The sequence below is a fragment of the Sebastes fasciatus genome, chromosome 4, assembly GCF_043250625.1.
Source record: "Sebastes fasciatus isolate fSebFas1 chromosome 4, fSebFas1.pri, whole genome shotgun sequence".
Lineage (NCBI taxonomy): Eukaryota > Metazoa > Chordata > Actinopteri > Perciformes > Sebastidae > Sebastes > Sebastes fasciatus.
Genome location: NC_133798.1, coordinates 11092315 through 11113977, shown reverse-complemented (window position 1 = coordinate 11113977; position 21663 = coordinate 11092315). Strand labels below are relative to the sequence as shown.

Below are 21663 nucleotides of genomic sequence, written 5' to 3'. Positions count from 1 at the left end.
TGACTTTACTTTTACTACTAAAGAGAAGGAAAATAATACTAATAACACTTTTCAAAAAAAATAAAAAATAATATATATATATATTAATTATTATTATTATTATTTTCATTCTCTTTAGTAGTAAAACTAGTGAGTAGAGTTAGAATCCTGATCCACACTAATGGTGGCGGTAATGCAACTTAAAGTTATTTGCCAACAGCCATAAAACTCCAACGAAGAAGAAGAAGAAGAAGAATTCCATATATATATATATATATATAGACCTTTTTCTTACTTTGCAATTGGCCTACCTGTGTCTTTGCACTCAAGACTTCTCTTTCATCTACTGTTCAAGATCCACCGATGAGGCGATATGGACAGCAACCAGACTGTCCTTTGGGACGCTGTCAAACTAGCAGTGGATGCCTTATGGACAGGAAGGTGCCGGGCATATGCCAAGAAGACCTGTACAGAACACAGTCCCATGTCCAAAGAGAAAAACTGATGCATGAAGCAATGGAAGTATAGCCTACTAAATCCCATAATTAATAAGGGAGATGTGTGATTTGTAAAAAGGGAGTTTTTATTTTCCTCTTTGTCTCAGTGTAATGGGAGTGTGCACTTGTGTAAAAAGGGAACAGATCATTTTCTGCCAGCAACAGCAATTTTGACCACCTGGGCACTTGGTGTGTGCCAGACCTTCTCCCACTCTAGCTATCGGGTGGAGTTTAGAGCAACTATGGAAAAGGCTAAAACCAGGGTGTTTTCATAGTCTATACTTAATGGTCCTTTTTTTGCTTTGCTTTAGAGGAACCTACAGTATGTAAACAATTTAGAGAGGATATCAGGGTCTCTGTATTGTCCGTGTATAAAGTGCAATTCAATAACTGTGTGCAACAAAAAAAATACTTTACCATGTGTGAATTGTCAAAACTGTGTTGGTAGCTACTATGGCTTTTTTATGACACCTTTTATGGCATACTATACTGACTTTTTGAAGGCATACTTTAATAAAAAACGTTTTTATGAGATACTATACTATGATATGTGTATGGCATTTTGTATGACATACCATAGCATGACTTTTTTATGATTACTACAACTACTACTGACGTTACTACAACAGGTAGCCTACTGCAACAACTACTATAGCTACAACTGCAACAACTTCAACTATTTCTACAACAACTGCTACTGTGCTACTAGTTGATTTTATAGTTATCAAATGTTTGTTCCATGCGCTCCTATCTAAACATTTGAGGCACAAAATTGGCAATACAGTAACAGAATATTGATTCATATTTGATCAGCGCTGCCTAGTTTTACAGTTTGATCAGGAGTTTGCGAGTGATTGACAGCTGCTTCAGAGACTGCTCGGTTCTGATTGGTTGTTTTCCTTCGGGCGCGGTGAAATCTTGCAAATGCCTATATTTTATTTATCTGTCTAATGCACTACTGTCTCGATATAGTGACAGTTTTATAAAAATAACGTTTGATCATATTTGTTCAAAGATACCTACTGCAGCTTTAAGGATCACCACCCAGATAACAGCCTTTTGTCCCTGGTGAGGTTGGGAGTACCGGATACACCAGGCCAGCCCCAGTCAATCATACCATATATCTATTACTAGTCCTATTCTATTCAAACTCTTTTAATGTACAAAATGAAGGATTACACTTCACTGGAATTGTACCTTTTATGATTACATGTGACAAATGAAATTGATTGAGTATCAAACATGGTAGGTCAAAGTAGAGATAGTTTGTGTAAGAGCCTGATGGGACACATTTGAGGAGAGAAAAGAAACATGTTTTATGTTTAGCTATGCCTGTCCTTTTCTTAGGTCTCATCACGTAGATACGACTGAAATACTGTGGGCTAATACTTAGCACATAAATTCCAGCCTTTTTATATTTCTTTATTGCATGTTAAATTGTCTTTAATTGTGTGTATCCTCTGGGAGCTCCAGACTTGAGTTTTGTGTTGGTGTGAATGAATTCTGACAGTAATTGTTATAATCTGTCAGCATGGGTCATATGTAGGTTTACTATATGACCTAGATTATGACCTTGAATGAATGACTTTTGGATAAAAGCAGGGCTCGTCCGGGATTTGAACCCGGGACCTCTCGCACCCAAAGCGAGAATCATACCCCTAGACCAACGAGCCAGCTGTTGCAATAGTGAACAGCTGTTTGGATCTACCATGAAGACCTGTCAGACTGGTGATGTGGCAGGCTGGTGTCCTAGGGCTGACTGAACAACACCAACTAGTGGTCATCAGGAGGAAAACAGCACACTATCACACTATGAGAACAATCATTAAATTGCATATCAAACCAAATATTCGTATTTGTAAAAACAAATAAGAATGTCAGAATAATGCTTATAGCTTTTGTGCTAATCCACCGATTTCAGGCACTTATTTCATAAAGCTGTCACAAATGACTGAAATGCTTGTCCTTATATGCTCATGATGGGTCACATATCAATCGTCATATTACACAGATTCCCTCATTTAAAGCCAGGTACAAAAACTAGCTAATGTTACTTTTTTATTTCATTTTTTGTTTGTTTGTTTTTGTTTTTTGTCATTTTTTTTGTATGTATTTTTTTTTTTTACCTATGTAGTAGTTTAATTAATTGATCTTTGTATTGTTCACATAAATAAATAAAGTCTTTTGATTATCATTTTTTTCTTTCAATATTATATATATTTTTTTGTTCATTTTGAAACAACAGAACAAACATTTACAAACGTCCCCAATAATAACCTTCTCGGTACAAAGAAACATAACAAACCTAATATTAATATAAAATAAGCCAGTAGATACAGGAAAAACATTATTTACAAAAAATAGATAAATAAGTAAAAAGAATATACACAAGTAAAAAAATTAAATTAAAAACAATAAAATTAAATAAAATCTATTTATATATATATATATATATATATATATATATATACATATATATATATATATATATATATATATACAGATTCCCTCATTTCAAGCCAGGTACAAAAACTATACCATCTAATGTTACTTTTTTTATTTAATTTTGTTTGTTTGTTTTTGTCATTTTTTTAAATGTATTTTTTACCTATGTATCAGTTTAATTAATTGATCTTTTTATTGTTCAGAAATTTCAAATAAAGTCTATTGAAAAAAACTGTACTGTCTAACTCATGAATGTATAAAGAGACAAATTCATTAGCTGCCTGTAAGTCCACGTGGGGGTCAAACTTAACCCATCTCTTCTTAGCTTGGGGCTAACGTTAGCACAAAGATCGTCTATTGCCAAGATGTGAAACTCAATGGTTCGTTCCATGGCAACATCACGCCCAGCAGCAGAGTCACGCTTCCACCATTTTGGACTGAAAGCGACTACCAAAGGCGAATAAAACGTCCGTCTAAAAAAATGCCCTACAAAGTAAAACACGCTTATTTCTCTTCTATTGTCATATTCTACCGAAATATCCTGCGTTGAACAGTAAAACGTTATAGATACAATACGGCGTTTTCAGTCCAAAATGGCGGCAGAGGCTGTTGTCAAAAAAACACCGGAGATTCGTCTCTTTGCTGCTATACTCTTTGGTTTAGCAGCAGCCTCATCAGCGCCTGAACAAGTCCATGCTGCCAGGACCTTGCTGTGGAAACACATTTACAAGATGGCAACCAAAGCGAAACGACAAAAGGTTACAATTTAAACAGTTTTAACCAAAAAAACAAAGATTATACTTGAGCTGTTTGCACATGTGTGTCTGTGTGTGTCTGATTTATCTAACGTGCAGTGGGCTTCATGTGTGAATAGCTGCTATACTGGTGCATGCTGTGTTTTCTGTATGTCTCATTAATGTGTGGTAAAGTTATTAACGCAGTGTCAGTCTGTATTCCAGCTGTTGTTGCTGCTATTCGTTTTCAGAGTTATTTGTAGTGAATTGTAGTAAAGGGGCTTAAGCTACTTTATCTCACTGTAGTTTCACAGTTAAACCAAATGCACCACAGCACGTGGATCACACATGCCTGGTCCTATTATTGATGTGTATCCATGCGCTGACAGGTAGATGATGCTACCGAGATCAATCCGCTGCAGAACTTCCTACAGTGGTGCAACAGGGTCGGCCTGGTCCTCAGCAATAAGGTATGTTATTGTTATTATCACAACCTGCAGTCTGGTCCCTGTCATTTCTGTCACTGACTTTGTTCAGTTAAAGCAGCAGTAGGTAGAAATATATGATTTAAAAAAGTTGTTTTTATAAAGCAGTCACTATATCCTGACAGTAGTGCATGAGACAGATAATCTGTGTCTTTGTGTCCTCTGTGTCCTCTGGTGCTCCTAATGGCATCTAAAAGATTTCAGAGATCGGAGGAAAACAACCAATCAGAGCCGAGCTGGAGCCTTGCCGTCTCTGAGCAGCTGTCAATCACTCACAAACTCCGATCAAACGGTCAAACTAGGCAGCGCTGATCAAACATGAATCAATATTCTGTCTCTGTAATGCATGCTTCTCGCGTAAAATGTTGTCAGAAACATCTTGTAGTGTACTGTTTAGCTGTAAAATGAGAAAGTGTGTGACCCGGCAGCCATGTTGAGATCAGTTAAGGAAATACCAAGCACCGCCCACCAGCCGGAGCAAACTTTCTCATTTTACAGCTAAACAGTACAATATGAGATGTTTCTGAAAACATTTTATGCGAGAAATAGGCATTATAGTAACAGAATGATTCATATTTGATCAGCGCTGCCTAGTTTGATCAGAGTTTGCGAGTGATTGACAGCTGCATCCATTGAAAGAACAGCCAATAGGAATGCTCTCTCTCTAAAATGACCTGTGATTTGTCAAAGTCTCTAGATTTTTTAAAGCCTGAAAACAGAGTCATGAGGAGGTGCAGGAGTCTAGTTATATCTCAGAACACTTGAATTACAATATGCTGAAAGGTTATTATGGAATATATGCCCAATGATGCCAAAAACATTCTGCCTTAATCAATCACTGGGCCTGTTTGTCTGTTTTTTTTCCTGCCATTTTTTCATTGTTCAGTATTTGACCAAAGTTTCTGATGAAGGTGCGCTTCCCTCATTTAGCTGAATTGATCCCAGTCTCAGACATTAAATAGGATGTCTCTCTGTCTGTAGGTGTGTGTGAGTAAAGAGGGAACAGTGGCGGAGTATGGGATGCTGGCTACGGACAACATAGAGGAAGGGGAGGTTTTATTCACCGTCCCCAGATCAGCTCTTCTCCACCAGGAAACAACCAAGCTCTCTGCCCTGCTGGAGAAAGGTGACTTTTATAATTACAAAGAAGCTTTCCCCAAGATTGAAGCTGCCTGTGTCGTCCCTCCCTTGTTTGTAACCTCTCCGTTTCTCCTTTAACCCTTCACAGAGAGGTCATCCCTGGAGAGCTCATCTGGCTGGGTTTCCCTGCTGCTGACTCTGCTGTATGAATATACATCTCCACAGTCCCACTGGAGACCCTACCTCTCTCTGTGGACCGACTTCAAGACACTGGACCACCCCATGTTCTGGTAAGAAATAAATCAGTGTCTAAACCCCATCCTAGAGTTCAAGTGGGTTGTCCCTTGATGGTGCGTTCTTCACAGTAATTTATAGTTCATCCGTTCAGGTCTAAAGAGGAGAGAGACAGACTGTTGAAGGGAACAGGTATTCCAGAGGCTGTGGACACAGACTTGACTAACATCCAGAGGGAATACACAGACGTGGTTCTTCCCTTCATCACCAAGCATCCTGACCTCTGGAACCCCGACACGCATACACTGGAACTGTACACAAAGCTGGTGGCCTTTGTCATGGCCTACAGGTTAGAGAGCATCGGACAAAATACGCTCCTGTGCATAAAGTATTTGGATTTCTTTTCCTCGTTGTCCCTCTATATTCAACCGTTATCTCCTTTTGTCCCTTCCACCGTCCCCTCTCTGTTCTTCTTCCTCTCGTTAGTTTCCAAGAGCCACAGGTAGAGGAGGATGATGAAGACGACGATGATGAGGAGGAGGAGGAGGAGGAGGAGGAGGAGAAGGCCCCAAACCCACCGATGATGGTTCCCATGGCCGACATGCTTAACCATGTGTCCAATCACAATGCTAATCTGGAGTTTACACCGGTTAGGGGACACATCCACTGCTTATATTGATGGACTTGTTCTTGTTTAAAATGTCTGGATTTGATATTTTGTATAGTTTGCCAGAACAGCTTTCTTATCAGTGAAAACCATAGACTGTATATAAAGATGGACGACATGACAGTTCCCAGAAGTGAAGCCCAAACATCTCAATCACCCCCTGGTGGCTGGTTGCAGTATAGCTCATAAAGCCCGTTACGTTTGGTTTTAATTAATCATTCGATGCTATAAAAAGGGGGTGAGACGTCATGATCGACAGCTGTGATTGACAGCTGCTCTGAGTGGAGCCGGAAGCTCTGAAATTGTACGAGAGAGGAGATGTAACTTTAACTTTCCATAACCGTCACCAGTCTGTGTAATAGAACATGTGTCAATTTGATCATAAATGTAGTTGTGTTGAGATATTATGGTTAGTTGTTGCGTCTTTCTAGCCAAACAGCTACTGTTGTCAGGCTATTAAATAGGCGTTATCAGTCCCTATAAGCCCCATAGATGTGGGTCAATAGGGGCCTACTACACCCACCAGTAGGTTTTATCATCTATTCCCATGGTAGATCACTGAAAGAAGGTATAAAAGAATACGGCAGCGACCTCTAAACAGTGTAAAACTCCACAAGGGGTGGAGGTCAGGCACCCAATGGATGGAGACCGGAGTTTGCATCCTGTATGAAACCAACAACATGTAGTTGTCTTTGTGTTAGTTATTTTAACCCAAAACAGTGTTTTTCCCTAAACTTAACTGAAGTTGTAATTTTGTTGCCTAAACCTAAAGAAATTGTAGTTTTGTTGCCTAAACCGGTGAGCAGTGAGTACTAGCCAGTCAGAGGCAGAGTATCACTATAGCTATAGTAGGATTCTTAATTTAGCATCCGGTATATTTTGGCTTCATTTTTGTACAGTGGGAAGAAGCGGAGACGCGTCGTCCATCTTCATATACAGTATATGATCTATATATACAGTCTGTGGTGAAAGCACCTCACTGAAAGGTGAGGAAGTTTGTTTAGGTTAAATAAGGAGTATATTTAACATTGAGGCCTAAACTGTGAATTAACTGCACAAAAAAGCCAGAACAAAATGCAATATGCTAATAAGTTAACACTTCTTCTCGTCTCTCTGCCATATTTCTCAGGACAGTTTGAAGATGGTTTGCGTGCGCCCCGTTCATAAAGGAGAGGAGGTGTTTAACACCTACGGGCAGATGGCCAACTGGCAGCTGCTGCACATGTACGGCTTCACGGAGCCGCATCAAAGCAACAGCAACGACACCGCCGACATCCCCATCGCCAACCTCTACGAAGTCGCCACACAAGGTGACGAGATGGACAGATTTTCTTGAAGAATTGACAAATTACAGTAGCACAAGAGAGAAGTGTTAGAGAAATGAGATGAGACCATGAATACTTTTGATGTTTATCCAAATACAACCCCCTGTTAAGATTGTGCTTCTTCTTCTTCTTCTCTTCCCAGGTATTCAGTCTGACCTGGACCGGCAGCTGAAGGAGGAGCAGTGGGAGATGCTGTGTGAGGTGATGCAAGAGAAAGGAGCCTTCGTCTTTGGCAAACAGGGCTGCCTCACAGACACAGAGCTACATACTGCGCTCAAGGTGAGGAGGTACCCGCTGCGACAGTGCTGTTTAAAATTTAAAATACATCTGTTTGCTTGCACACTGCACAAAACCTGGAAAACCACACACGAGATGAATATTTGAGGAACGGCTGTTATTGACCGAGCCTAAGTCCCGCCCCCCCGTAGTTACTGTTGCTAGGTCGGACAAGCTTGACAAAAAAGAAACACACTTCAGCATACTTCGGGGTGGCACGAAGCAGATAAAATATAAACAAAGGAGCAAAATCAGATGAAATCATGCAGGTTCACCAGAAACTCCTTCAGCTCCTCCTCGCTGCTCTGACGGTCCCCGCTGGGGGCCAACACTGACACCACACTGCTGGAGAACCAGGCCGTATCGCCGGGTCCGCTGGAGAAAAGGGCGGCACAGGAGAACCAGAACCAGGACGGCCAGGGGCAGACTGTCGGACCCTGCTGCTGCAGTAAAATAAAGTTTTCTAAAGGGACTCTGGTGCTCAGAAACACTACCGCTTTCGTCCACAGGGACCGCCAACATCAACACAAAATGAAAGTTCCTCGTAGTAACTGATTTACATACAATATAATGTGTCGATTGTGACACCAATGTAATGTGACTTACATAGTGATGTTACCTTTGAACAGACGTAGCATATCTCACTATAACCCAACAGGAAAGGTGGAAAATTGACTGAGGTTCTGCCGGGTTCCAAGCTTGCTCAACTGTGATTGGACCACAGAGCAAAAAGGGGCGGGACTTAGGAAGGGTCAATTGGAAACACAACTCTTGCTTTGTGTATTTTCAGGTGCTGTGCATGTCGAAGGAGGAGTTCTCAGAGTTCAAAGATAATGAAGGATGGGAGGAAGATGAGGATGAAGAGATTTCCCTTGCTTTCTCTAACGAGGGTCTCCCTGGATTAAAGGCATCGTGGAAATGTCTAATTCACGAAGCGGCCCGTCTGACTGCGAGGTCCTACGGAGACTTGGAGGGAGAGGGTGTGAACAGCGACCAGGCTGCGCTTGAAGGACTGAGCAGCAGGCAGCAGAACGCCCTGCAGGTACGCTGTGGACAGAAGAGCATCCTGCACAGACTGATGGAGCTCACCAAGTCATGACGCCAGCTACAGCAGGGAGACGCACCAGAGGACGAGTTGGGTTTTTATATAAGGGAGAAACTAAAATGTCTCAAAATACACTGTCAATAAATGTTTTTCCTGAAGACAAATTTGGATTTTGAACAGTTCTTGTTTTGCATTGCTGTTAATATGCAAGAGGTTATGCCATCATCTGTACATAAAACTGGGATAATTGAGCGCATCATTTGCGATAGTCAGCATCCAAAAAAAAGGTTGTATGCCTCTGCCGACCAGTCAAGTTGCAGTTTACATCCATGTCTGTCCAAAATGTCATTGCTTTATCATTTTATCCTGTTAGACATTGGTGTAAAATTGTCAGAATTGGCATAAAAACTTGTTTGGTCAGGTCAGTGATCTTTGATCACCAAAACCTAATCGGTTCATCCTAGAGTCCAAGTGGACTTTTTTCTTTTTCTTAAATTTAGTGAAGCAAGACAAGACAGGTGATACTTGACAAGACAAAATAAAATACACTGGGTGACATGACAGGATTAACGTGATGGGGCAAATCGGATGAAACAAGCAAAATGAGACAAATGTTGCTGGAAGGGGGGGGGGTGTTATCAACAGTGCAGGGCAGTTTGTTGTATAAGGGTCTAGAGAAGAGAAAAAAAAGTGCGGGGGGGACTATATTTTTCATGGCAGGGGTGGCTTACGAAGTCTCATGGTCCGACCATGTTATATTTTGTCTTTATTTGTATTTGTTGTTTCCCAAGCTTTCCTTGTGCTGCGTGAGATGGGTTACCCTCCTTTAGCTGCCTCCAAGCCCTGGGGACGGGGCTAGCTGTCAGATGTATTCTGTCATCCCTTGGCCCATTCTGAACAGACCCCAGACCTATCGGGAGAGAGCCTGTTCCGTGTCGGGAGAGGTTTTCTTTTTTTTTTTCTTCATTAATTTCATATCATTTAAAAAAAAAAAAAAGGTTTGTGCCGAATTTGGAGAAATTCCCTCGAGGTGTTCCTGAGATATCGCGTTCACAAAAATAGCATGGCTGTAAGGTGTGACCTTTGACCACCAAAATTGAATCGGTTCATCCTTGAGTCCAAGTGGACGTTTGTGCCAAATTTGAAGAAATTCGCTCAAGGCGTTATCGTGCGGACGGAAAGACGGACAACTTGAAAACAATGCCCCCAGCCACGGCTGTCTCCAGTGCTGAGACATAAAAAAAAAAAAATCTAATTTTGCATATATAGTAATAGAAATTGAGTCTTTTTGTAAGTAATGCCAAAGTTAACCAGTTTATCGTTTGTCACAATTTCTAGTCCTCTAATCCTGTGTAGGCATGGCGGACCACCCAGTCTTCTGCATTTACAACACAGAGCACATTTTATAATAAAAACATTTAACAAACAGTGTTTCAAAAGAAGGGATACAGATTTTCACAAATTAGTTCAAATAATGATCATTTAATATATATAAATCATGTTTTTAAAAAAAGATACCTACTTTTGAAACACTTGGTATATAAGCACCATCAATGTAGTCCTGAATGAACACAGATGCCTTGCAGTTTGAATGCTTTATTTCCTGTATGTATGCATACTGCAGTTAAGTAGCAAGAACTAAAGGCAAACTAGAAAGGACTACAAAATACAACACATGGACCAATACATTTACAAAACATTCAAAATGTTACAAAATGGGCTGTATTGGTCCTTCTATTGTTGTTCTTCAATTTGGATCTTTGTACAAATCGTCAAGATACGATATCGCCGTCACTTTGCACAATTTACAAGTGCCAGGGAGAGACTTCCAGAGCCAGTTTCAAATGGGCAAACCATCAGAAAACTGTCTCCACCGACACACCAGGAGTAGACCCCCACCCCACCTGGGAGACTAAACTTCGTCTTCCTGTCCCACTCTGGGATAAAAAGGAATCAAATGAAAGTAGCAGGCAGCGTTTTTTTTTTTCTTCAATCATCTACCATTCAGCCTCTGAAAGCAAAAAAAAAAGTCAGAAAAAAAGGATTTGTGTGGGAGGGAAGCAAACCAAGGACTTTGGTAGTGAGTGAAAATATGTTTTGATGTCTTTACATGTCAGGATACATTTTTATTTGACATGTGCATTGCTCTCCACGCATCTACTCTCCCGTTTCTCCCTTTTTTCCAATATTTACATCAAAGCATCAAAAAAAGTATATTAAACAGCATGTCCCAATCCATTCTCTCCATCTCAATTCAGCCCCAGAGGGATAAACAAAAATCTAACTCTTCAGTTCCGCGAGCAGTAGTCATTTCATCCACATTTCAAATGACTTGTGGTTGCCAGTTTATCCAGTGCCAACAGTAAAGAGAGAGGTGTGTGTGTGGTGGTGGGGGGAGTGGGTCAAGGCCGCGGCATCTCTCCCGAGGGCTACGAGCTGGCTGGTACACAGGCTAGCTGGCACCGGTGCCCTCCATCACCTGCTGGGCCTGCTTCTGCCCCATGCAGCACTGGGCTACTGACTGGAACAGCCTGAGCAGAGACGGGAGAGGTGAGAACATGAATGTCTGTTAAAGAGACGAATAACCGGTGGAAGATGAGGCTGACATTAGTTTAACTTTTTATTGTGATTAGGGGTGTCACGATTTTGATTTCTTGATCGGAAATCGATCGAAATTGGCGTCTAATCTCCAGCATCGAAAACAAAAGCAGAATCAGCGATTATTTTATCTTACTCTACCCCCGCCTAGATGTGTACATCTGAAGAAATGTAACCGCCACCTCACTCTCACTACAACTATAAAAACCAGCACAAAAATCACCATTAACAACAGAAGCCACCATGTTCTGAACAAACACATTACATTACAAACACTAACACAAGAAACATTTGCATTTTGGATCATAAAACAGAAAACTTAAACTACTCAGTCAAGCACTCGGGACTAGGCAGGCATGAGGGGAAATGTGGGCCGTTATTGTTGCTACAGTACTCAGGGCACTTCCTATATATGCCTATGGCATTTTACAGATGCATGAATTAGCCTAGCAGCTAGCAGACTTTAGTTAGTGACTTTTCCTTACTCATAGCTCTTCTACTCTTACTTGGTTTAACATTAAGTCACTGCATCTCCCGACAGAACAACACCACGGTTGAATTTCAGCCTACATGCAAATTTTTTCAGCTTAACATTGTTGAATAAGAGCAGCTGATATTGGTAGCGAGAACAACAAGCTAGCGGGACTGCCGAGTGTCGTCTCAGCGCACACAGAATCTGCCTCCACTCTCGGTGACAAACAGCTATCAGAGGAGAGAGGGGGAAAAAAAAGAGAGGAGAGAAAGAAGCGCGATAGTAAATGACAACAAAACCATATTTTTGTAGATTACAGCACACTTGTTAAGCACTGCAGAAGGAATTATGTTTTGTTTTTGTAATGATTATGTATTGAGGTGGGTCACACAGATACTGATATTGAAAGCTGCAGCTTTTTATACTGTACACTGTTGTAGTGTAATTTTGAAACACTTTCTAAATAAAAAGGGATTTCAATTCTCTTTTAAAAGAATAATTTGAAAGTGTAAATGACAGTTGTCAGGGCATGAAACCAATGATCTGTTGATCTTTACGAATCAAGACCCCATAGTCTAACAATGGCATGTTTAAATCGAAAACCGAATCGAAGATTTGGAGAATCATGACACCCCTAATTATCATCATCATCATCAAAACTCTCCCTAAAATAGCAACAATGAATGTATACTGCTATCAAGTATTGTCTGTGCAGGCTCAGTTATTGCAAACAAATATGACAGGACAACCTACTTTTCAATTTCGGGAGCACAGTGCACAAAGTCGTGGCTCCAGAACTTGAAGGCAGGATTCTTGATCAGCTCGATGAAGGTGATGAGGAGACCCCATGGGTGAGGCCTGTTCACTATCAGCCTCTCCAACAGAACCCTGGAGGAGAAGGAGAAGATTTTAACTAACAGCACATGTAGTTAGAACTTCCAACCTGGTGATGGTTCGACGGATTCCTTCTGCTGAAATGATTAAGTCACTCAGACAGACTCTTCTCACCTGGTGATCTGCTCCTGGATGGCCTCGGTGTTGGCCTCAGCGAACAGGTAGAGCATGGTGCAGCTGAAGTAGTGAGTGTGGCTGTTTGGGTACCGCAGCTGATTGGCGATCGCGTTCAAGAACAGGTAACGACCTGAAAAGACATGAAACCTGATCAAGAGTGCCCTGCTTTTGTTGAACATCTAAAATCTGATAACACCAAAAACACACAACAAAGTGTGTTGTAGCTTTTCCTCATTTGGCTCTTAAAATAGCACTTTCAGTAGCACAAACAAAATGTTAAATGTACTTGCAACCCACACAGAAGTCGGGGAAAACCCATGTAATGTCAAACTGTTTAGAAGTGGCATGGGAGGTTGACGTTTTTAGGACTGGGTGACTTCTGCTGCATTCCCACCAAACGCGGAGCAAATTTTCACCTCGCTTTACTCTCGCGAGTTTGACCGCTGAAATCATTTGTGTTCAGCATCACTCGTTCTAGATGTGTTATCTTTATCTAGCAAGCCACACGCCACTATAGTGGTATGATCTCAAAATAAACAGATTGTGCTGTGATTTAATCGAAATAAACAAATCAAAAGGACGCCAAAACAACTACATAATGATGTTGATTTGTAACAAGTCTGAATTCATGCTTTGTCAGGTCTGTCTGCAAGACGACAAACAACTTTTAAAATGATTGTTTTCTGAATGGAGTTTGGATCAATCAGTGCCAGGCTATGCAGCTGCTCCATCAACACTCAACATTACGTCATCTAGGCATAAGTAGGGCACAGACGTTGTTTATACCAAAGACAGTGTGTGGTTTATACACACACACACACACACACACACACAGAGTTACGTCCGGATACCATCGTAGCTCTGGGTGCCCACAAACGGCTACAATATTTGTTTCCTCCATTTCTGATTCAACGTCAGGACGTCAGGAGAATCTCAACGCGCCCGGCACAAACTTACGTCTAATCTCCTCTTTGCAATGACTTTGTATGTAATCGTGCCGCTTGAAAAGCTCACTTCACGTTTGGTGTGAATGCCCCATTAGCATAACCCACAGCAAAAAGCTTTGAACTACCCAGCACTCTATCTACTATTTGACAGAAAACTGATGTGGTTTGTACGCTGCCTCCTTACCCTCAGTGTCCAGGTCCACGGCCAGGTTCTGGAAGATGTCCATGTGTGCCGAGTGGGTGATGGTGCTCATGGAGGGGGTGCTGCCCTTGTTGTGGATGTGAGCGATTGCCTGTGTGCCTACGTACAACACTAGAGCATTGATCAGCTGGATGTTGTAGCGGTTTCCTGGCTCGTTAGATACCTGCGACACAAAAAAAAAAGTGACAAATTAACACCAAATTGTATTGTCATTTGTTGAAGTCTTAATACTAATAATTTAAAATGAGTCGACGCTGCGCCTACCTGCAGGTTGCTGCGCAGCTCAGACAAGAAGGTGACTGGTGAACGAGTCTTCAAATAGGAGTCCAGATCCTTCTTGAACTGGGAAGGCATAACGCCTGTGAAGTTGGTGAGGATACGGGGCGCGATGTTGATCTCACTCAGCATGTCCACCTGCAGCCGAGGTGTTGATAAAACACAGATTTATGAGATCACTTGTCGGTCTTAACAAAGCTCCAACAAGGCAGAAGAAACCCTGCCTCTGTAGACTGTCAAATCAAAATGGTAAGGTGTCCATACCAAATGTAAAGGTTGTGAGTGTGAGTGTCTGTCTACCTTGAGATTGGGTGTGAAAGGGTCTGGGAGCCTCATGTTGCGTGGAAAGGCACTGAGGATGAGGTTGCGGAGTTGGATGCAGTTGGGTGGGATGACATCGCAGAAGCCATAATGGTAGTCACACAGGAACTCTGGGAAGTCATGCAGCAGGACCAGGAGCACTCGCAGTGTGCCCTGAAACAGCCAATAATAACAAACGACAGGGGGGAGCAAAGAGATTAGTTTTAGGTTTTCTAATCCAAACATTTAACAGGAAACAACTAACAAGACTATAAGCCTACAGCGACATAAGCAGCCCCATGACACTGTAATATTAATTACCAAAATAAACTCCAACACAATCAGCTATGATACAGAATTAATGTCATGATATTGGTTCTGGTCTACCATCTCACTCCCAGCCCAAGTTTCAATGCAAACAACAAAAAGGACAGAAACATTTCACTCTGATACAGGCAGCTGTTACATTATTAATACATTAAAGAAAAATGAGCGCGCACCTTGTAGAGGATTTGCATAGGTTTGTTGAGCTCTACATTCCTCAGGAATGGGGCCAGGTACTTGAAGAGATCAATCAGCAGCTGTGCGTACATGGGCCAACCCTAGAAGAAAACATCAGTCTATTAAACCACAATTCAAAAACCACTAATACAGGGAAAGCAGCAACATTTATGTTTTAACACTAATGTAAATTTGTGCAAATTAGATAGTCCCGTCTTATTCTTGCATACCTTTTGCTGCGGTGTGTGCGCCAGCATCCTGGCGATGAAGATGCGATGGGAGATGAGTTCCAACCAGGCGTACACAAAGCCGGGTGCTTTGGTGGGTCTCAGGATGTGGAAGGTATTGCTGCACATAAAAAGGTTGAGTTGAGTCCAAACCCAAGTGCAGCAAATCATATATAGACTCATGATTAATCGCATGATTGTGACTATGACTTGCCCCAAACTGCATGTGATTATCATAAAGTGGGCATGTCTGTAAAGGGGAGACTCGTGGGTACCCATAAAACCCATTTTCATTCACATATCTTGAGGTCAGAGGTCAAGGGACCCCTCTGAAAATGGCCATGGCGTTAAAACAAATTTGCGTTAATGCGTTAACTTTGACAGCCCTAATATAGACCAAAATATTTTGAGCACAATATTAGTACTTGCTGAGCCATTGATCCATGTGGCTGTCTTACCAGAAGGCGGTGAGTGTCTGAAAGTTGATGGTTTCCAGAACATGTTCGGGAGCGTTGAGCTCCAACAGCAGCATGATGAAAATGCGGTGGTACGGCAGCTGTTGGAATTCTGTCTGACGGACATCATGGTCCTGAATCAGCACCCCAACTACGATACCTAGCACCTGTAAGAACAATGTAGAGCCCAATCAGAATCCAGTAAACCAGCCGGTCAAAGGTTGCCAGCAGTATCTAACGAGGAGATGAGCATTTATATTTTCTGTGAAACCAACAATGTGTAGTTGTCTTTGTGTTCATAGTCATTTTAACCCAAAACACTGTTTTTCCCTAAACTTAACTGTGTTTTTTTACTTAAAGACCTACATTTTTTTTTTTTTTGGCCTAAACCTAAAGAAGATTATTTGTTTGTGTTCAAAACGCAACGTTTCATTCAGTTTTACAACATGTAAGAAGATGTTACTTTTAAGTTTCACTTTCACAACGTAGTAGGCGTAGTAGGCCCCTGATGACCCACATCTATGGTGCTTAAAGCGACTGATAACAGTCAAATCGGGTGGATGCTCAGACAGTTATTCCAATAAGGGAGAGTGGTTCTTCACACCAGGTTTTAACAAGGTAGTTGAATTAAGTTATCAGCCCTGTCAAAAAGGTTTGAAAAGTCTTCAACACACATCCCTGATTTAGGTAGCATTCTTTGTAACCCTGCCATTTTGAGCAGAATAAAGCTAGTCACACAATCTGGTGGGCTCTTGAGATTATAATTCAGTTGAAAAGCGCTGCAAAAATCACAGCTCCACTTCTACATTTGAGCTCATATGGACATTCCTAAAGTGTTTAATTATCACCACAGACAACCAATTTTCTATAATGCGCTATGATAGTTTATATTTTGCGCTGTTCTGTCGCTGATGATGAAGCAGGTATTTGTTGTTGTTGCTGCTGTACCTTGTTGAGGAGGTTGATTTTTGTCACTGTGTTAGTGGCCTCTCCAGAGTGTTTGACCAGCAATGCTATGAGCCTAACAAAGGCATCCAGGTTGTGGTAACACTTTGCTCTGATGATGGCCGCACTGGCTGCTGGGTTGTGCTGCTGCTCAGCCTGTGCCCGATAGCTTATCTCCACACACATTTCTGTGCACAGCCGGAAGAACCTTGTGATCAGGTCATCGGTCTTCAGGATGCCCTGCTGGTGCATCTGGAGGAAAAAAAGAAGGAGACAAATGAGGAAGAAAGTTCAGCGTGCCTTTTGAACATTTGCACTGACTGAACTGATAGGAAGAGCGTTTACCTGGCCAACAAATGCAGAGAAAGCTTTGGTGCTATCCCTGCCAGCAGCAGCTGAGTGGTACAGGTTGACCCATTCCCTCAGGAGGTACTCTGCCTTCTCTCTCAGGCCTGGAGGGTCATCATACTCTGAAGCCTGTGAAATCCCAGAGTGCATCATGAAGTTGGGTCCTCCGTGGGCCCGGTCGATCATGGCCTCATAGTTGGAGCGAACCACGTCCATCAGCTGGGGAAGGCTGGGTAGGAGGACGAAGAGGTTTCCGGGGAGTCAGTTATAACCCCTCGCACATTCGAGTTTGCCCAAATTTTTTTGAAAAATGACAGATTTGTAGGTCAAGTAGCAAAAACTTCAAAATGGCCTTAAATAAATTAATCTGACAGGAAAACTTGTGAAGTCATGACACATTTATTATGGCAACCAATTGTTTTCGTGTAAAGCATAGCAACATTGAATAAACACAAAACGTGATAACCTGTGAGTAGTGAAAGCACCACAATCTGGCCAAGTGGTATTGTATGTTTTTGTTTTTTTACCACGTTGTTGTGCAGACTTTGTACCCCGCTGTCTCATTTGGTGTCTTTCTGATTTTCATACCATTCAGCAATTCTGCAGCAGATATGTGTTCTTTAGATAAATTAATGAAAAGTTTTAACATTGCAGATGTTTACCCCTCAGGTGCATTGGCTCTGGAGTGTGCACAGGTTCTCATTAAGGTCTCAATTGTGTGGAAGAGGTCCGCCTCTGTGACATGGCTGACACTGCGTTCATCCACCAGCAGGAGCTTCACCAACTGCATGGCAAATGCAACTGCCATGTAGTGCAGTCCATTTTCCATCGACTAGAAGAAAACACAGAATCAATGTTAAGCTTGTAATTTTACTTGACTAGACAAAGCTAAGTTATTGATTCACAGATCTATTGATCAAGGTGCAAAATAACATACAGTGCCTTTGCATCTCCATTATTTTATTTTCTACTAAAATACTGAACTATAATGAATCCAAAATTTGAACACAGTTCAATAAAAAGAAAAGGACTCGACTACACGTCAATGTGAAAAAAAATCTAAAAATGTGTCTTAATTAAGTAAAAAAATGTAAAAGATGACTGCATAAGTATTTACACCAAATCAAAATATAAGATAAAGATAAAATAGTAAATGACTCCATGTGCAATGTGTACCTGTGCCAGGTGCAGGTCATACTGCTGCATATTCACGAGATGGTTCCTGATCAGAAGCTCCACTGCCTCTACGTTGTATTTGTACTCATCACGGCATTCGATCAGACATCTGTAAACAAACACACCAAGCAGAAATATTACTAAATATCCTATACCATGTAAACCACCTTATGTCATGCACAACAGGGGGGACATTTTGCTTCTTTTCAACATCCCTCAAATCAAATAATTGTTCAGATACAATAATCTACCCCAAAGCTAAACAACGAGTTTGTATGATTCAACTCAGTGAGGGTAAAGGGAGCTTAAAGCTGGGGATACACCAAGCCGACATCAAAGAACTAGCAGCGACGAAGGCCCCCAGCTGCGTCGCCTTTGTCTTGGCCAAAAAGTTGCACTCGAACATACTGCAAAGACTACAGCTGACAGCCCACTACCCTGTACGTTCTGAGTCTGCGTGAGATGAAATAACTCTCCCTACCAGCAGGTCGGGGTAGTCTGTATTCGTCATTCAAAAAGGGAAACTGGAAGACTGCGTATATAAAAGCCGTTACGATACGTACATGAAACAAAGCGGCGTTTGCCGACCATTTTCACACCACTCTCACTCACCACTTAGCTTCATTCCAAATGGTCATGTCATCGTGAAAATATCCGTGTATTAGAATGATTACATAAGATGAAGATGAAAAATTAGAAGAGCCTTCTGTGTGTGCCCTCTTGACTTCATTCATTTGCTTTCTTTCCTCATGTCCGTTTCTCTTCTCGTGCACTGATTTGTTTAAACTGACCCGCCAATCAGTGATTTCTCTCACCGACGGACTCTGCCGCCGATTCAACATGCTAAGAAAACTCTGACACGGGCAGACTAGAGCCAACGGTGCCGACAAACGCTCACGGACGGCCCCAAACTGTCCGACGGCCGACCGTTGGCTTGGTGTGTCGTGGCCTTAAGACAGCGACATAGGATAAATAATGGTTTCAACCCTAATGTGTCCTGAATTACCTGGTGATCTGCTTATTGCACCACTGCGGTCCATAGGCACGTCCATCCTGTAGGGCTTTAAGTACCAGCAGGTGGCACTCCCTGTAGCGGAGCAGCAAGTCAGCATCAGCACCACTAGTAGCATCCAGAAGACCTTCCACAGCCTGGGAAATAGAGAAACCAACCAAGTTAAACACAGGTTAGCATAGATTAATCCTCCGCCTTGCCTCCCTCACGCCATTTCTAAGTACTTAACTGAAATTGTATAAGTAACTGCCCTACCTTCTGCAGAAGACCAAGTGCGGCGATGCCGTCCCTGGAGTTCCTAGCCAAGGCCACAGCTTCCAGCAGGCTGCGCAGAGCCTGGGTCAGGGGGTTCATGGCGAGGGCTGGAGGGATGGCATGAAGATGCTGCTCCAAGTCTGCCATGCACTTATCGTAGATCTGCGCCACATCATCTGTGGCCCATGCCTGTTGCTGTTAACAGACATACAGAGAATTAAGTTCAGTGGGTTTAAACCTGCAACACCTATCTGTGACACAAATTTCCTGACATCAACACTACAGGCACTTTTGCTCTAGGTCAAGATTGGCACAAATCAGAAAAAAAATAAACATTCGTAATCATTTTAAACAAGCATCGTAGCCCCTTTCAACTTTAGCTTCTTTCGTTTTTTAGCTCTTAAGTTAGAAACTCACCTTCATGGGCTGAGCCAAGAAGCCAGTGGGTTGAGAGAGATCATTACTGGGTAAGAAACCTGGAACGTTCCTGGCAAACTCCTCATATACAGCCAGTTGCTTTGGGTCCACTCCTCCCACCTACAACACAAAAATGCATTTTGTTACCCTGCTATTTGACACTGTGTGTACAGTCTCTGGATACACTGAATCGTGATCCTTCTGGACATGTTGGACAGATCCAGTAACTGAGGTAACTGTAAATTATGTTTTGATATACTGCGTGGCTGGATGTTACGGTGATCTTACCTTGAGTCTGATCTGCTCAGGCATACGTTCAGCCTGGTAAGTCAGAACAACAGGATCACAATAGCGACGTCCCTCTTGGCGTGCGTGCTTCCTCAGCTCAAACTCCTAAAAGGGTTAAGTTAAAAGACACAATTAAGAAATTGGACTCTTTCGCTTTACGGAAAAAAGAATAACACAAAAGATATGATTGAAACTTGTATAATTTACACTTGTGAAAGCCCCAGGCATCCTAGCAGAGCAGTATATCTCTAAATTAGAGGTATACCACTATCATCTTTAGTCATTGGGCCAATAGAAATCCCAGATACACAATCAAATGCAACATTCATAATAATTCTGAGGTAGTTGTAATTAGTTAGTCTTCTGTAAGTCTCACCGTGGCTAGTCTCTTGTCCATTTCAGGGCCAGCCTTCTCCACGGCTGTTTTCTGAATGAAGCAGCAAGCCAATTCGCAGTTGTCTTGAGCAATCCGGGCAGCAGCCTCTTCCATCATTTCCCTCTGTTGGGGGGTTGGTGCCTGAGGGAATAAACGCCTTCAGTTAAAGAAGCAGGAATGATACAAGGGAAAGGGTAAGAACGCTCTCTATGCTTTGTCTCTTCATATCTTATGGAACACAAGCAATTAAGGACAGAACACCGTGTGGCCTACAAATCGGGTGCATCAAAACGCAAGGACCAAGAGAGTAAGAAAAGCATCCTGTGCTCCTCTTACTTCTTCTATCGGTTCAGATTATTTTGTTCAGTATAGTGAAAAACACAGTGGACTAATGTTACACTATACAACCGGCTGAGCAGGAATGACAATTGGAGAGTGAAACATCTACATTTAGTCTCAATGAACTTGAATTGTGGTTATGAAGACATCAGCCATCAATGTTGTATTAATTTGTTGTTTAACTCCCAGTTTACCATATATCAGCACCTGTCTGTGTCACTGCCTGTGGTGGTGTTGCATCCTGTCCTTGGCATGAGCAAGATGCACAGCGGGCCTGAGGAATTATCTGTACAATACCTCCTCATTTCACTATAAAAACCTAAATAAGGTGGCAGCTTACCCTAAGTGCAGCAGCGAAACTGTTCTTAAGGTTGGTGGCGATGCTCATGAGCAGGGGCTCGCGGCAGGTGATCATGGCCATGCCAGCGGTCAGGTTTCTCATCATATGGTGGGCAGCCACGCGCATGCGGGACTCCTCCGAATCCAGGGCAAAGTCCTTCCTGATGATCTGCTCACAGGTTGTCATGGCTATTTTGATAGAGCGGTCAACCACGGGGTGCACCAGCTCCTGAACAGCTCGCTCTACTGACTGCCGAACACACTGCTTCAACTGAGGATGGGCCTGTAGCAGAGGGATCTAAGGAGAAAACACAGGAAGCATAATAGAGAAGTCAAGAAAGGAAAAAAATCTAAATGATAAAGGCAACAGGAGAGAGAAAAGATGTGAAGGTGATTGTGTGAGTGTCTTTTA

The 21663-nt window shown here is 42.1% G+C and overlaps 2 protein-coding genes and 1 non-coding gene across 15 annotated transcripts in view; 1 reads left to right on the top strand and 2 right to left on the bottom strand.

Annotated features, from left to right (window-relative positions):
- Nucleotides 1-2077: 2077 nt before the first annotated feature.
- On the bottom strand, nucleotides 2078-2149 carry trnap-ugg (transfer RNA proline (anticodon UGG)). The gene has a single exon. It is a non-coding gene; the product is annotated as a tRNA-Pro (tRNA).
- A 1250-nt stretch (nucleotides 2150-3399) lies between these two features.
- On the top strand, nucleotides 3400-8931 carry setd6 (SET domain containing 6, protein lysine methyltransferase). The gene is made up of 9 exons (XM_074631953.1): nucleotides 3400-3679; nucleotides 4045-4125; nucleotides 5122-5266; nucleotides 5369-5510; nucleotides 5609-5803; nucleotides 5941-6103; nucleotides 7251-7431; nucleotides 7589-7725; nucleotides 8513-8931. Exons 1-9 carry the CDS (start codon nucleotides 3515-3517, stop codon nucleotides 8819-8821), a joined length of 1518 nt encoding a protein of 505 aa, XP_074488054.1. The 5' UTR covers nucleotides 3400-3514; the 3' UTR covers nucleotides 8822-8931.
- Nucleotides 8932-10347: 1416 nt separating this feature from the next.
- Nucleotides 10348-21663, bottom strand: part of cnot1 (CCR4-NOT transcription complex, subunit 1) — a 30100-nt gene continuing 18784 nt past the window's right edge. For 8 of the 13 annotated variants that reach the window (XM_074631941.1, XM_074631939.1, XM_074631946.1 and 5 more), the window contains exons 31-50: nucleotides 21253-21549; nucleotides 20574-20714; nucleotides 20198-20302; nucleotides 19910-20029; nucleotides 19493-19687; nucleotides 19232-19374; nucleotides 18226-18334; nucleotides 17712-17881; nucleotides 17047-17278; nucleotides 16705-16953; nucleotides 15760-15923; nucleotides 15305-15422; nucleotides 15074-15175; nucleotides 14574-14747; nucleotides 14262-14411; nucleotides 13980-14160; nucleotides 12846-12978; nucleotides 12591-12725; nucleotides 11936-12067; nucleotides 11158-11298 (exon numbers count right to left, since the gene is read on the bottom strand). In XM_074631941.1, the coding sequence (XP_074488042.1) occupies nucleotides 11953-12067; nucleotides 12591-12725; nucleotides 12846-12978; nucleotides 13980-14160; nucleotides 14262-14411; nucleotides 14574-14747; nucleotides 15074-15175; nucleotides 15305-15422; nucleotides 15760-15923; nucleotides 16705-16953; nucleotides 17047-17278; nucleotides 17712-17881; nucleotides 18226-18334; nucleotides 19232-19374; nucleotides 19493-19687; nucleotides 19910-20029; nucleotides 20198-20302; nucleotides 20574-20714; nucleotides 21253-21549 (3033 nt within the window). In that variant the 3' untranslated portion in view covers nucleotides 11158-11298; nucleotides 11936-11952. Of the gene's footprint in view, nucleotides 11299-11935; nucleotides 12068-12590; nucleotides 12726-12845; nucleotides 12979-13979; nucleotides 14161-14261; nucleotides 14412-14573; nucleotides 14748-15073; nucleotides 15176-15304; nucleotides 15423-15759; nucleotides 15924-16704; nucleotides 16954-17046; nucleotides 17279-17711; nucleotides 17882-18225; nucleotides 18335-19231; nucleotides 19375-19492; nucleotides 19688-19909; nucleotides 20030-20197; nucleotides 20303-20573; nucleotides 20715-21252; nucleotides 21550-21663 lie in introns of all 13 variants that reach the window. The other 5 variants (XM_074631949.1, XM_074631948.1, XM_074631951.1 and 2 more) reach the window with 1 other exon arrangement.

What these genes read in the sequence shown, in the direction of transcription:
- setd6 (XM_074631953.1), top strand. Translation starts at nt 3,515, where the DNA reads ATGGCGGCAGAGGCTGTTGTCAAAAAAACACCGGAGATTCGTCTCTTT. An exon ending in GCCTGGTCCTCAGCAATAAG is followed by an intron (nt 4,126 to 5,121) that starts GTATGTTATTGT and finishes CTCTGTCTGTAG; the next exon opens with GTGTGTGTGAGTAAAGAGGG. An exon ending in CTAATCTGGAGTTTACACCG is followed by an intron (nt 6,104 to 7,250) that starts GTTAGGGGACAC and finishes CATATTTCTCAG; the next exon opens with GACAGTTTGAAGATGGTTTG.